This window comes from Protopterus annectens, chromosome 11.part0 (genome assembly GCF_019279795.1).
Source record: "Protopterus annectens isolate FY-2018-M chromosome 11.part0, PAN1.0, whole genome shotgun sequence".
In the NCBI taxonomy this organism is placed as follows: domain Eukaryota; kingdom Metazoa; phylum Chordata; order Ceratodontiformes; family Protopteridae; genus Protopterus; species Protopterus annectens.
In genome coordinates this window covers 721,203,679-721,217,824 of record NC_056745.1, presented here as the reverse complement: position 1 = coordinate 721,217,824, position 14,146 = coordinate 721,203,679, and the positions used below count along the sequence as shown (strand labels likewise).

The following is a 14,146-nucleotide window of genomic DNA, read 5'->3' as shown; positions in this document are numbered from 1 at the left end:
CAATCTGGCAGAAGGTTAGATGGTCTGTCTCTCCAGATTAATATCTGTCAGTGACAATTTCTGCAATGAACTGACTAACTTAAGTTGCATGTTTAGGTAGAGGGGCTACCCTGATCATCTCCTAGCTGATACAATGAGATACATGCATGAAAAGAGTGCATGGGAATTTGTCCCTATTGTCAAAAGTAGTGAAGAAGGTAAGGTTAGAAACCCCTCACAGTCTACTGATTTTGAAGGATTTGTGATTTTAACTTACAGCAGCAATGTGCATAATTAAAAAAATCATCCATACTAACTGGGAAATACTTTATCATTTTGACCAAAGTAGTGAGACATTAAGTACTACATCTAGATTTATTTATAACTGAGGGGCTAATGTCAGATATGTATTGGAATTTAAGGGTGAGAACAGCTTAGGAACTGGCATGGAGTTGGGTGGGACCATAAAATGTGGTCACTGCAAGTTATGTAGTTTTATTACTGTCAATAGGAGTAGTGAAATGTTGAAGGATCATAGGTTAAAATTTGAACATATCTGGACAAATTGTGTGACTAGAATAGTTGTTTAGTTAGCTAGTTGCTCATCTTATGATGCTTTCTACACGGGCAAAATTGAATGCCATATAAGGAAAAGAATATATGTGCATGTCTATAGCATCAGAAAGTGTTCTACTGGGGCGTGGCCAAGGATGAACACAGGATAGCAGCAGATTTCTTCAGCTCCACCAATTTCATTACATTGACAGGAATTAATTACTTAAAAATTAATTCTTGAAGTAATTTTCTTTCTAAATATGTTTGTTTTATATAGTTCTTGAACTATATCTAAAAAAGAAAGGAAATCTTAATAATATTCCTGTCAGAAATTACTTTGGAAATTTTCCTGTCAGTTTATCAGTCTGAAATGAGTTCCAGTAAGACAAATTCTCAAGACTCCAGCATCAAGAAAGAACTTCAGTCTCTGATAATTATAGTCCAGCAACTTACTGCTAAGATGGATAAAATGGATACTAAAATAGACACTTTCATAGAAAAAACTACAAAACAAATAGACTTGTTACATATGGACCTGCAACAACAGAAGATCCAGATGACAGGCATAGAAGAAGCTGTGAATGACATGGAAAATAAAATACAAGAACAGGAAATCAACATTGAGTTTCTGCTGAAACAAAATACACATTTACAAACAAAGCTGGATGACCTGGAATATAGATCTAGGCTAATAACATTAGGATTTTTGGACTGCCAGAAAATATTGAAGGTAACAATATTACTTCTTTTTAACAACATGGCTCCCTAAAACTTTAGATTTACCAGAAGCATTCTTTTTTGGTATCGAAAGAGCACATAGATCTATAGCTAATACTAACTCTAACAAAAACTATCCTAGATCAGTTATAGTTAGATTTCTATCATCTTTTGATAAAGAAATGGTTCTTAAATCTGCTTGGGCTAAAGCTCCTGTTAAGTTTAATGAGACAACTGTGCGTTTGACAATGACTATTCTTCCATGGTAATTGCTAAAAGAAAAGTTTTTCTGCCACTAATAAGGGAGCTTAAAAAAGCACAGTTTAAAACATACCTTCTGTTTCCTGCCAAGCTTAAAATCTTCCTTCCTGATGGTCCTAAGGTCTTCGATGATTTAGACTCTGCTTTACTGTTTGTCAAAGAAAAAGGATTTTGGATAAAATAGAAGAAATGGAATGGGCTAGTTCTTCATTAAAGAGATTGGCAACTGAAGCTTCCTGGAAGACTTCAGAGAAGAAGAAGAGACTAAAAACAAATGATTTGTTATATGTTTTTCTCTCTCATCATTTTAGTTCATTATTAATCTTTTGAATATAGTTCCTGCATTTCCAGAAAGCCACAAATATTTTGGAAAATATTTAATCAAAGTTATTCTCTATGTGCAAAGAAATGTTTTGTTTCATAACCAGTCAAAATGCCTGAGGATTTAATGGCAGGCTGTGACTCGATTTGTTTTTCTTTCTGAATAAAGTAAGGTTAGTAATTTGATACATTTTTTTATCTTTACCTTTTTTTTTCCTTCTTCTTTTATTATTTTCTTTGTTTAAACAATGATATTCTATTTAGATTATGTAGTGGGTAAAGGGTGGGGGAGGGCAGGGAGAACAGTAATGAAAATATCATTAATAGAATAATAACATATTTATTTCTTGTAAAAGTTTATAAGTTCTTCAAATGCTATTTCTAATTATACTTTCTTGATTATACTGCTTATGCTTGTTTGTAAATAATCTGTCATGCTTTAACTAATAATAATCAGAACTAAATAAGAGTAAATAATATGTTTTATTTTTAACTCTATTAATATAAACAGTAAGTAACATTCCATTGTATATACTTCTTACAGCTTTCTCTTACATTTTTTATTTCTGCCTCACTCCCTTTTATTTTCTACTCTCTTTTCTTTTCTTTATTAATATATAGAAATGCTTTTGACTGTGTGGGCACAGTGAATAATAGGATTTGTATGAAAATTGAGTTGGGAGAAGAATGCTGAGTTTTATTACTTGTTGGTAATTTTGAGTTTAATTTCACTTGCATAGAGGCTGTGATGATCTGTGGAATACATTGTGGAGGTTCTGTCATGTTTAGATGCATTTACACTGCTAAATGAATGTTTGTCACTAGTTTTTAATAAGTGTCCCGCCAAAATGTTAAGAGAGACAATCTGGGATGTGGGCTGACTTATGCACAATGTCCTTGAGTTACCTCAGAATCTTCAAATCACAGAATTCTCACAGAGAAACTGAAAGCAGTTAGTATAAACATTGACAAGGTTATCACACTGACACACCACAGATTCAGGAAAAATACTCTGTTCATAAAATATGTCAGTTATAATGAGTTTAAATGATGTAGTTTCTTGTAGTAAGTAAATGTCTTATTTTAGAAGGCATAAAAAATGAAACATTTATTTAAATGTTTTTGAAAATCTACTTAACAGCAGCATAATAATCTGTATTAAAAATTTGTGTTCCAAACATATACTTTACTATAACTCATTTAATTCATCTGATTGACAAACATAAATAATCTTATAACTCTATTCTGGAAGAAATGTCATGTGATATATTTTAAAGCAGTGGGTTAGCATGATTGTAAAATCTGGTTACCAATATGTGTTTGCTGTGCATTATTTTGTATAAAGCAGACAGATTTATTCTAGGGACAGCAAGTAGGACAGTGCTCTACAATGGCACAACTCAGTGAGATCAGATATATATATATATATGTGTGTGTGTGTGTGTGTGTGTGTGTGTGTATGTGTGTGTGTGAGTGTGATGGCTTTTTTTTCTGAGAATCTGCATAACTATCTAATATGATTTATAATAATTTCTATGAATACAATATTTTACTCTATTGACAAAATGAATGTTTGCCACAAGTTTTAATAAGTTTCCGCCAAAATGTTAAGGGAGACAATCTGGGATGTGGGCTGTCTCATGCATAGTGTCCATGAGTTTCCTCAGAAGCTTCACTCACAGAATTTTCACAGAGAAACTGAAAGCAGTTAGTATAAACATTGACAAGGTTATCACACTGACACACCACAGATTCAGGAAAAATACTCTATTCATAAAATATGTCAGTTATGATGAGTTTAGATGATGTAGTTTCTTGTAGCAAGTAAATATCTTATTTTAGAAGGCATAGAAAATGAAACATTTATTTAAATGTTTTTGAAAATCTACTTAACAGTAGCATAATAATCTGTGTTAAAACTTGTGTCCCAAACATATACTTTACTATAACTCATTTAATTCATCTGATTGACAAGCATAAATAATCTTATAACTCTATTCTGGAAGAAATGTCATGTGATATATTTTAAAGCAGTAGGTTAGCATGATTGTAAAATCTGGTTACTAATATGTGTTTGCTGTGCATTATTTTGTATAAAGCAGACAGATTTATTCTAGGGACAGCAAGTAGGATTGTGCTCTACAAAGACACAACTCAGTGAGATCAGATATATATATATATATATATATATATATATATATATATACATATATGTGTGTGTGTGTGTGTGTGTATGTATGTATATATGTGTATGTGTATATGTATGTGTGTGTGTCTGTGTTTATGTGTGTGATGGCTTTTTTTTTTTAGGTAATAACGCAGGTGTTTCTGAGAATCTGCATAACTATGCAATATGATTTATAATAATTTTATGAATACAATATTTTACTCTATTGACAATAATGAGTTTAAGTAAATGCTCATATACAAACAATTCAAGATTTTTTTGGAAGCTGTTGATAGAATTCACATGACAGAAAATAGATGCATCTTAATGCATGTAATGTCTGAATCATATTAGCCAAAGTTTTCGATTTAAATGAATGTTAGAACATAATTTTCTCTCCTCTTGATTTCTAACATTAAGATTATTTGAATGCTATTAGAATACAAGTGTTATATATTACATAGATCTATATAATAGTATGAACAGTTTTAAAAAAAAAAAAAAAAAAAAAAAAAAAAAAAAGTTTATTTTAGTTTATATGATGCTGTTTTACCAAATGTGTAGTTTTGTCTTGATAGATAATTGAATTGAAAACTGTTAACCTCAGTTAAATATAACTAGTATTAAATTGATAAGGTGGTAGCTGAGGTACTGCTGCTTAGGTAGGGGGTTAACTTGAGTAGTAAATACTGCTCTAAGTTGGAGTTTTCAACTCCAGGCGGGATGCAAGGTTTAATCCTTATATTATTTTCACTTGTTCATTGTTATATGTATATAGTTTTGACATCCACAATATATTTTGTACACTCATTGTCACTACAAACAAAATTGAATCCTATACAAAATCCCATAAGAGATTTAATAAATACAGCTATATTTAAAGGTACACCTAAAAGAGGAGATGTAACATTATTCATCTGGTTATTTGTTATTTCGATCATAAGATTCTTGAGTTTTAAAAATGCCAAATGACATCTTTAAAAGGAATTTCTTTAAACATTAATGGATTGAATAATCCGTGTAAAAGGGCAAGCCTAATAAGATGCATTAATCTACACAAGGCCAATCTAGTCTTCCTGCAAGAAACCCATCTCTTGAAAAAAAAAGATATTGATAAACTAGCCACTAATAAGTATACAGTATTGGTTAGTTCAGAGCACACTCAGAAAAAGAGGAGTGGCTATTTTATGGAATAAATGTATGCCCATTCCTAAAACCATTAAGTCTTATCAGGATGACAAAGGAATGTTTTGTATGGTTACAATACAAATTAATGGGAAGACTTACACTTTAATTAATGTATATTGGATACCTGGAATTGGTATTAATACAGTGAAACATCATATTGATAAGATCATATCATTCTCTATAGGGATATTATTTTAGCTGGTGATTTTAATTGTATACTACATGAAAGTGATACTACCACTATAAAGAAAAGAAGAATTACATCTAATGCAAAACATTTAAATGATTTTGCTAATTCTTATCATTTGAATGATATTAATAATCAGATAGAGTCAAAATCATTACCATACACCTTTTTTTCTAACAGATACAAAACTTATTCAAAAATAGATAGGGTCTTTATTTCTAACCAGATGGTAACAGATTTAATTAATTCCAAAATCATTTCATGTCCTATATCTGATCATAACTCAATTTGTTTTTGAATTCATGATAAAAAATACTCATAATGTTCAGATCAAAAGGATACCAGCATACTTAACTCAGCTAAAAAGACTATAAAGAATATATACTTTCAGAAGTACAACATTTTCTAGACATAAATAATACTCCTGAAGTCTCATGCTATTTGTTTATGAAGTTTACCTTAAGAAAAAGGTACATTTAATCCCTTCCCCAAAACCTCATTCTGATTTTGGACATGTTTTTTAATCTAAGTCTTAAAGAGTGCACACTGTTGAAAGTGCTATCATCCAACAAGTCCATAAGAATAATGAAACCTGGTAAAGGGGCAGGGTGGTAATAATGCAGGCCATGGACTATGTGATGGAAAATGTTACATATGTTGAACGACATACATGATTTAAATCTTTATGTACAATACACCTTCTGAAGGTTTCCTATACAGTATTCCATTCACATTTTTCAGTATATCCATACTCTGCTGTATCCCTGCATCAAATGAATGTAGATTATAGAAAGGTTAACTTGTGGCTAGAGGATCTGTTATTGACTCGTCATTGAGATTGAGCTCTAAAATATATTTACTATTCACCCAAGGACACCAAAAATATTTGTAATAAATAAGATCCATAAAAGCTTAAATAATCCCCCTCAAAATCTATTGTTGCTGGGGGGGGGGGGTTCAAAGAAGGATTCAAGTGCCAAGTTTATTGACTTCAAATTAAATCACATCATTAAACGATTCCATCACATATTGAAAGATTTCTGGCAATTTTTACATGATATCAAAAAGTGGACTTTTCTATGGATACCATCTTGGTGACCATTGACATCAAAGGGCTTTTTTCAGTAATGCCGTATGTCCTGTGTTTATGGTGGTTCCGGGAGGCTATAAAGGCGATGTTTCACTTTTAGCCAGGGACATTAACTTGTTGGAAGAAACATTGCAGACTATGCTGTACAACAATCTCATTACCTTTAAATGGAATTTTACCATTAGATTAGTGGAATGATATTATGGGTAGAGACTACCTCCATATTTGCTAATTTGGCCTTATGGTATTGGGAAAACAATTTTGTATTTTCTAGTTCCTACTGATGCCACTGTAAGGCTTACTTCAGAAAGCTACATGACATCTTCATTTTTTGACAAGGTACTGAAGAGGTGTTACACTAGTTTGTGCAGTTTTTTTTTTAAAGATACCACCTCCTTTCTGCATTTCACTTACAGATGCATGGCTATATAAGCATTTTTCTCTATGCCACTATTCCTTAAATATCTACTGCAAATAGAGTTTTCCAAATTCTTATTTTGCACTATAGGAGTTGCCACCCTCTCAAATAATAAAACAATCTGGCGAAAGGTTAGATGGTCTGTCTCTCCAGATTAGTATCTGTCAGTGACAATTTCTGCAATGAACTGACGAACTTAAGTTGTATGTTTAGGGAGAGGGGCTACCCTGATCATCTCCTAGCTGATACAATGAGATACATGCATGAAAAGAGTGCATGGGAATTTGTCCCTATTGTCAAAAGTACTGAAGAAGGTAAGGTTAGAAACCCCTCACAGTCTACTGATTTTGAAGGATTTGTGATTTTAACTTACAGCAGCAATGTGCATAATTAAAAAAATAATCCATACTAACTGGGAAATACTTTATCATTTTGACCAAAGTAGTGAGACATAGGTTCATAGGTTCATAGGTTCATAGGTTTATACTAGGCTGTCTGCCCTAGGGCATTTATAAGCCTAGCCAGAGTATGTTTGGCTTTCACCACCCATTTTAAATTAATTTTGCTATGCCCTTTTTCGAGGTTAGTATACTGTGCCTCTGTCTAACAGTGACACAGAAGTGATACCCAGGGTAAACCTACGATCTCCCATCCACTCATCAAGATTCCTCTTGAAGAGAGTCAATGAGGGACTCTGCCTAACCTTGACTGGGATTTTATTCCAGAGTGAAGGGAGCCTCTGGATTATGAATCTGTCCCTCCAACATGTCCTATTTATTTCAGTGCTGAGGTTCAAGTCTCTCGAGCGTGTAGCTCGATGGGATTTGAAATTTTTGAGGTGCAGCATGTCCCTTAATTCGGGGTTGGACATGGCCTTATACGTCAGGCACAGGTCACCTCTGAGCAGGCGGTATGCCACTGAGTAGAACTGGAGTTTCTTTAACCGGGCAGCATATGGCATCTGTTTGAGCCCTTTGATCCTCTTGGTGAGGTACTTTTGGGGTCTTTCCAGTTGCTGCAGGTGTTTGGTAAGGTACATCCCAAAAGGGGCATTGTACTCGATTATGGGCCTGATGAGGGATGAGTAAAGAGGCACGATGACCTCCCCTAATCTAGATGTGAATCCCTTCATGATTAGGTGGGCTATATAAAATGTTTTTCTAACCACTTTGGCCACGTGGTTGTCAAATGAGAGATTGCTATCAACTTGGGTCCCCAGGTCCCTAATTACTTCTTCTGTACTTAATGGATTACCACCTATGTGGTAATTTGTGGGCACTTTGTTTTTGCCAAAGGAGATGACTATACACTTTTTGGCATTTAGCTTGAGGCCATGGCTGTGGCATCAGTTGTCTGTTTCTATGAGGCCCTTTTGGAGGATGCTTGTGTCGGCTGGAGAGTTGATTATGGCGCCCAGTTTGCAGTCATCTGCGAACTTGGTCAGCCACAGTCCTTCCATGTTGGCCTGTACCTCCGAGAAATATATACCAAACAAGAGAGGTCCCAGGACTGAGCCTTGTGGGACGCCACTTGTAACTGGTTTGGAGTCTGACATGGCTCCAGCAATTCTAACCATGTGGGTTCTGTCCTTGAGCCAGTTTGCAACCCATCTAGTGACACAGGGGTTTATATTTAAGCTGGTGAGCTTATCTATAATGCCCGAGTGGGGTATTGTATCAAGGTTTTTATGAGGTCCAGATAGGCTGTGTGGACCACCTTCCCTTCGCCAATGGCCTTGGTGACTGTTTCAAAGAAGTCAACCAGGTTTAAGAGGCAGGATCTGCCCTTAACAAAGCCAAACTGGGTAGGATCCAGTGTCTGTAGGTCCCCAATATCTTTATTTATGAGGTCCATGATGATCCTTTCCATAGCTTTGCAGACCAAGCTAGTCAGGCTTATGGGGGCGATAGTTTCCAGGGTCCGCTGAGGCACCACCTTTGTGGAGAGGGACAACTGTTGCTGCACGCCACTCTTTGGGTACATATCCTGTAGTAAGGCTGAGATTGAACAGTAGTTTTATGTTTGGGTTTAGCTCTTCTTGGAGTTCATGTAGGATGCAGCCTGGGACACCGCCTGGTCCCATTGATGCTGTGGTTTTTGCTTTGGAGAGGGCGGCTCCCACCTGAGCATCTGAGATGTCAGGGGGGCAGCACTCTGCTGGGATAGATATTTGCCATTTTGGTTGGGGGGGGGAAGTTTGCGCTGAACCTGTCAGCTAGGATGTTGCCAATGTCTGTGGGATCAGTGTATTTTTTGTCATTTTGGACTAATTCTGAGCATATCTGGGAATTCCCACCCAGGTTCCTAACATAACTAAAGAAATCCTTGTGATTATCCTTAGTGTCCTGTGCAATTTTTCTCTCGAAGCTGGCCTTTGATGATTTTATGAGTGCCCTTAGTTTTTTGCTAATACTGATCAGAGATGCCTTCCCTTTTTGGGATTTTGCTCTATCATGTAGTAGCTTCCTCCTTCTATTGTATAGTTTGTTTACGGCTGGGGTCCACCAGACAGGTTGTCTGCCTTTGGAGGATTGGGTCTTGGTTTTATTTGGGATTGCATGATTCATGCATTCCTAAAGGTGTTCATAGAATGCATTTATAAAGGATTCTGCGGTCTGGGCCGTATTTTCCACAGGCCCGGGGGCTTTGAAGGATTCCACCTCGGTTTTTAGGAGTGTGAAATTTGCTTTAGAGAAGTTTTTCACTGTGGTTTTCTGGGCAGGGGGTGGGGTCGGGATGTGAATATCCAGTGAGATCAGTTTATGGTCTGATCTTACCAGTGAGGGATACACTTCTGGTCTGGAGCATAGAGTCCCCATGTTGGTGATGATCAGGTCCAGTATGTTTTCCCCTCTTGTGGGAGTGGTAACAAGTTGTTCCATAGCATTTGTGTTTATGACTTCTAGGAACTTTTGGGCAAGGGTGTTGGAGCTAGAGTAATGCTCCCAATCTATGTTTGGGTAGTTGAAGTCGCCCAATATAATGGTGTTCGGAGAGACCTTCATATTTTCCAGTGTTCTCAGGAAGGCCGAGTGGGGTTCCTGGGTTTGGGAGGGTGGTCTGTAGCAGGCTATAAACTGGAAGGCAGTTTTACCCACTGTTAGTTGCACATGGATAGTCTCTGATGCTTTGTGCTTTGCCACCAACCTGGAGGTGTGGGTATCTTTGATGAATATCGATACTCCCTCCTTTGTGGTTCGGGTCCAAGTTTTGGGGCCGAAAAGCATGGTATGAGGTATAACCTGGTAGTGCTGGGGTGCTCTTGGGAGTCCTGAACCAGGTTTCTGTTACTGCACAGATATCGATGTTCTCCATGCTAAGGAGTATTAAGGATTAAGTACTACATCTAGATTTATTTATAACTGAGGGGCTAATGTCAGAAATGTATTGGAATGTAAGGGTGAGAACAGCTTAGGAACTGGCATGGAGTTGGGTGGGACCATGAAATGTGGTCACTGCAAGTTATGTAGTTTTATTACTGTCAGTAGGAGCAGTGAAATGTTGAAGGATCACAGGTTAAAATTTGAACATATCTGGACAAATTGTGTGACTAGAATAGTTGTTTAGTTAGCTAGTTGCTCATCTTATGATGCTTTCTACACGGGCAAAATTGAATGCCATATAAGGAAAAGAATATATGTGCATGTCTATAGCATCAGAAAGTGTTCTACTAACAATATGTTTAGTAAACATGCTGGTTGCTGCAAGAAGTTTTCCAAGTTCACTTTTATGGTGCTAGAAACAAATCAACATGACTTAAGGAGTTAGACACTCTTTTATAACAACCTGAACTTTATTGGCAACTTAAACTTAATGCCAACCCCACCCCCCCAGTGTAAATGAATCTATGTGTACCTCTAGCATTCACTAAATGAAGGCAGTGCGAATAAATTAATGTTTGATGTAATATTTAATTCTGTTAAAAAACTCCTTAGGAAAATGGCTATAATTAAAGTTTTGTGTTGTAGATATCAAACTACTGTTTTTATGCCATGACTCTCATCACAAGATTGCTGCATATTTAAATCAGAGTGCTTGTTTTTTCTGAAAACATTTTAGTTTTAAAGATGAAAGTACTAAAACAAAATTCCAATGACGTGAGTTGTTTGGCAAGGACACGGAGTGTTTTTTGTTCTGCGGATTTGTGTTTTCTTTCAGTTATGCAGCCTGTGGAGTTAACTTTTTACCCGTTGTTTTCTTTATTATTGATCTCTGATTTTTTTTGCATATGCAAGTCGAATGTACATGGTGAATATCTGTGGCAACCTCCTTGGAAACTACTGGAAAACACAGAAAAAGTAGAGAAACTGATGCAATAGTAGCCTGCCTTCTGTATGCTTTTGACAATCCACCATTATATTGTGTACCTAATAAACTATTTTGCTTCCTTAACATTTATGCAGCACTGGTTACACCCAAAGTATTCTTTCATTTTTAAGAGGTTATCAATTCCAATGTTCAGCCATGTGTCTGTGTGCTTTGAATCTGAGTCAGCATTTATGTTAAACACTGCAGATGAAAAACCTGGTATCCCAAGGCAGTTATGTTAAATGATATCAGCACTACTGCACCATTTCACTGTGTTGGGTATATTTTAACCCATAAGGTATGATCTTCCAAAGGAACACCCCCTGCAAAAAACTGCAAAATATATGCTATTTTACAACAGTACTAAGCTTTCACATCATGCCTAATACAAAGAAATGCTTGCATCAAGTTATGTGCGAGAGTGGCCGTGTGCTTATTGTGTGTGATAAGTGTTTCCTAAGCATCCTTCATTGAAATGGTTCTGCCACACCAGCTTCAGTATGGATGTTTTAGTAAAGACAGCATATTGTTTTAAAAAGGTTCTTTTCTGTCACTTATGCTACCCACATTTGTGAGATTTCCTCTTCTTGAGGTGAGCAGTGACATAGCTCGAAGCAGGTAATAATTAGTTTTTGTTTTTGAGAACAAGTCATTACTTTAGAAAGAAATTAATGCATGTCTCTACAGTAGCATAATGATATGATACAGGAGATGAGGTCCTAAATTTCGTTTATGAATCAGTATTTATTTATTTATTTGTCTATTTTTAATTTGTTTTTGTTTAGTGGGGAAAGTCCAACATAAAAAGCCCCTTTTCATTGGAAGGTTGGGGAAAAAGCTCCACGGTATGACATAAATATATAGAAATTGAAAAAGGTTTCCAGTTATAATAACAGGTTTAAGCATAATAATTAATCTTAACATTACAGTAATTTAATAAAATAGAATTTTACGCATTCTAGAAGAATGAGCACTGGAGGAAAGACTACCCGTTACAGAGAAATTACTTTGAATGATAAATGATTGAACACTGATATTTACATAACATATTTACACATGCACACAGTGAGATAAACGGTATAAAATATGTCACCTGACAACGATTTTAAGCAGTTTGTTTTTAGCCATACATGCAAGCTTGTAAAGCAAAATGTCTTTCCCATGTCTATATCTATCATGTGAAAAAGAAAACATATTTTTGCCATGTAGTGTTAATGGTATTTTAAAATATGTGACTTTTTTCCTTCTTGTTTTTTTCTACTAGAAAAATTTGGGACCATGAGGGACCCTCCGCTTTTATGAAGGGAGCTGGTTGCAGAGCCCTTGTCATTGCACCCTTGTTTGGAATTGCACAAGGAGTATATTTCATTGGAGTTGGAGAATATATCCTAAGCCATTTCAAATAACCTGCTTCAGTCAACAGACCTGCACAGAATCATAACATGGTTTATTTTATGTACAATTAAAATATTTTTCAGCTAAACGTGATAAATTAGTGCCCCAAACCAAAATGAGACCAGCACATTAGACTATTCAAACTTATTTTTCTGGAAAGAAATGTGCAGTGATGGTGTTACGTAAACATAATTATGTGGACATATGATACAGGTTTTGACCGAAGATTAAAAGTCAAATACATTTCTCAGAACAAAAGAAAAGATACTATTTTATACTGCAGCATCATATTGCATAAACACTTGAATAATGATGCTTCAGCAACATTCACAAGTGCATTCCAGTGTGATTTACTGAGGAGGCCATGTCTTACTGAACTCACTTTCTGGGTTGAAAAGGTCCTGTATATTATTTTGATGGAAGCTGGAATGGCAATTCATGGAGGTCTTCAACATGATGTTCGATATCTATGGACAAATGTGAATGACGAAAGCCAATTAAAGGGCACATTCATTCTTTACCTGTTGTTATATTGTCATGCTAAAGTTAATAGTATTGTAAAGACTGATTGTCAGTTTCTTTTTTTTTTCTTTTACACTAACCATGAACTCCAAAGAGGTGTTAAAAATGTAAGTGCCCTCATTCTAAAATATGAGATCTATACATTGTTTATGAAACAAAACAATTTTTTGTGCAATATGATTGTGCAACACAGTAATGATGCAATAAAATGTGCTGCCTTTCAGTTGCAGTTTTCGAATTATCCATTTTTGGCTGACCAAATTAACAGATGTTATATTGATGCTGCACTAGGATATATGGATTATTTGGGTCTCTATTATAAGATCGAAGTTTGAAAACATCGAACAACATATGGTCGACACCATATGGTCAATGTCTTCAAACATCAACCTTATAAAACGACAAAAAAAAAAAAAAAAGAAAAGAAAAAGGTACCCTAACAGGTTTAAGCAGGGGGAGCAAGCACCTCTGCATCCCCCCACACCCCCCGCTACTTAAATATACCAACTCCGAGACTGCACTACATTGCAGTAAATGGAAATCTCCCCTTACGGAGATTTCCATTTACACGCTTGAGATTCTGAACATTCAGTATTCTCGTGTCGACAATGTCAGATTCGACATTGTCGGCTTTTGAGAATATATTATAGACCCTATTATTTGCTTGTCATGTGCTGTGACATAATGAAGCACTGAACTGTCACAGCGTTATACTTCGTTTTATATTGCTAAAGTATGCATGCCTCTGTCTGTGTTTGCTTTATTCTACAGCATATTTATTAAGAAAAAGTACAGATGTATGAGGATAGACTAGAATATTAACTCTTCAAGACAGAGATGTAATCAAATCATTGACTGGCAGTTAGAACAGAGGATTAAGTCCCTGATTTGGCAATGAGCTGCTTTCTGTAATCAAAGGTACAAGGTTTGATTCCTTCCACTTTAATTTATCTAAATTGAAATCCTGAGCAAGTAACTTAAACCAAACAGTGCTGCTGTTGCCCATGAAAAGGGATACTTTTATGTGCTGTGTGCCTG

General features: G+C 35.6%; 1 protein-coding gene across 1 annotated transcript in view; it reads left to right on the top strand.

Annotated features, from left to right (window-relative positions):
• SLC25A18 (solute carrier family 25 member 18) overlaps positions 1 to 13,538 on the top strand; it is a 671,540-nt gene extending 658,002 nt beyond the window's left edge. Inside the window, exon 9 of the mRNA XM_044088188.1 lies at positions 12,456 to 13,538. Within this exon, the coding sequence (XP_043944123.1) occupies positions 12,456 to 12,597 (142 nt within the window). The 3' untranslated portion in view covers positions 12,598 to 13,538. The remainder of the gene's footprint in view (positions 1 to 12,455) is intronic.
• Positions 13,539 to 14,146: the final 608 nt, after the last annotated feature.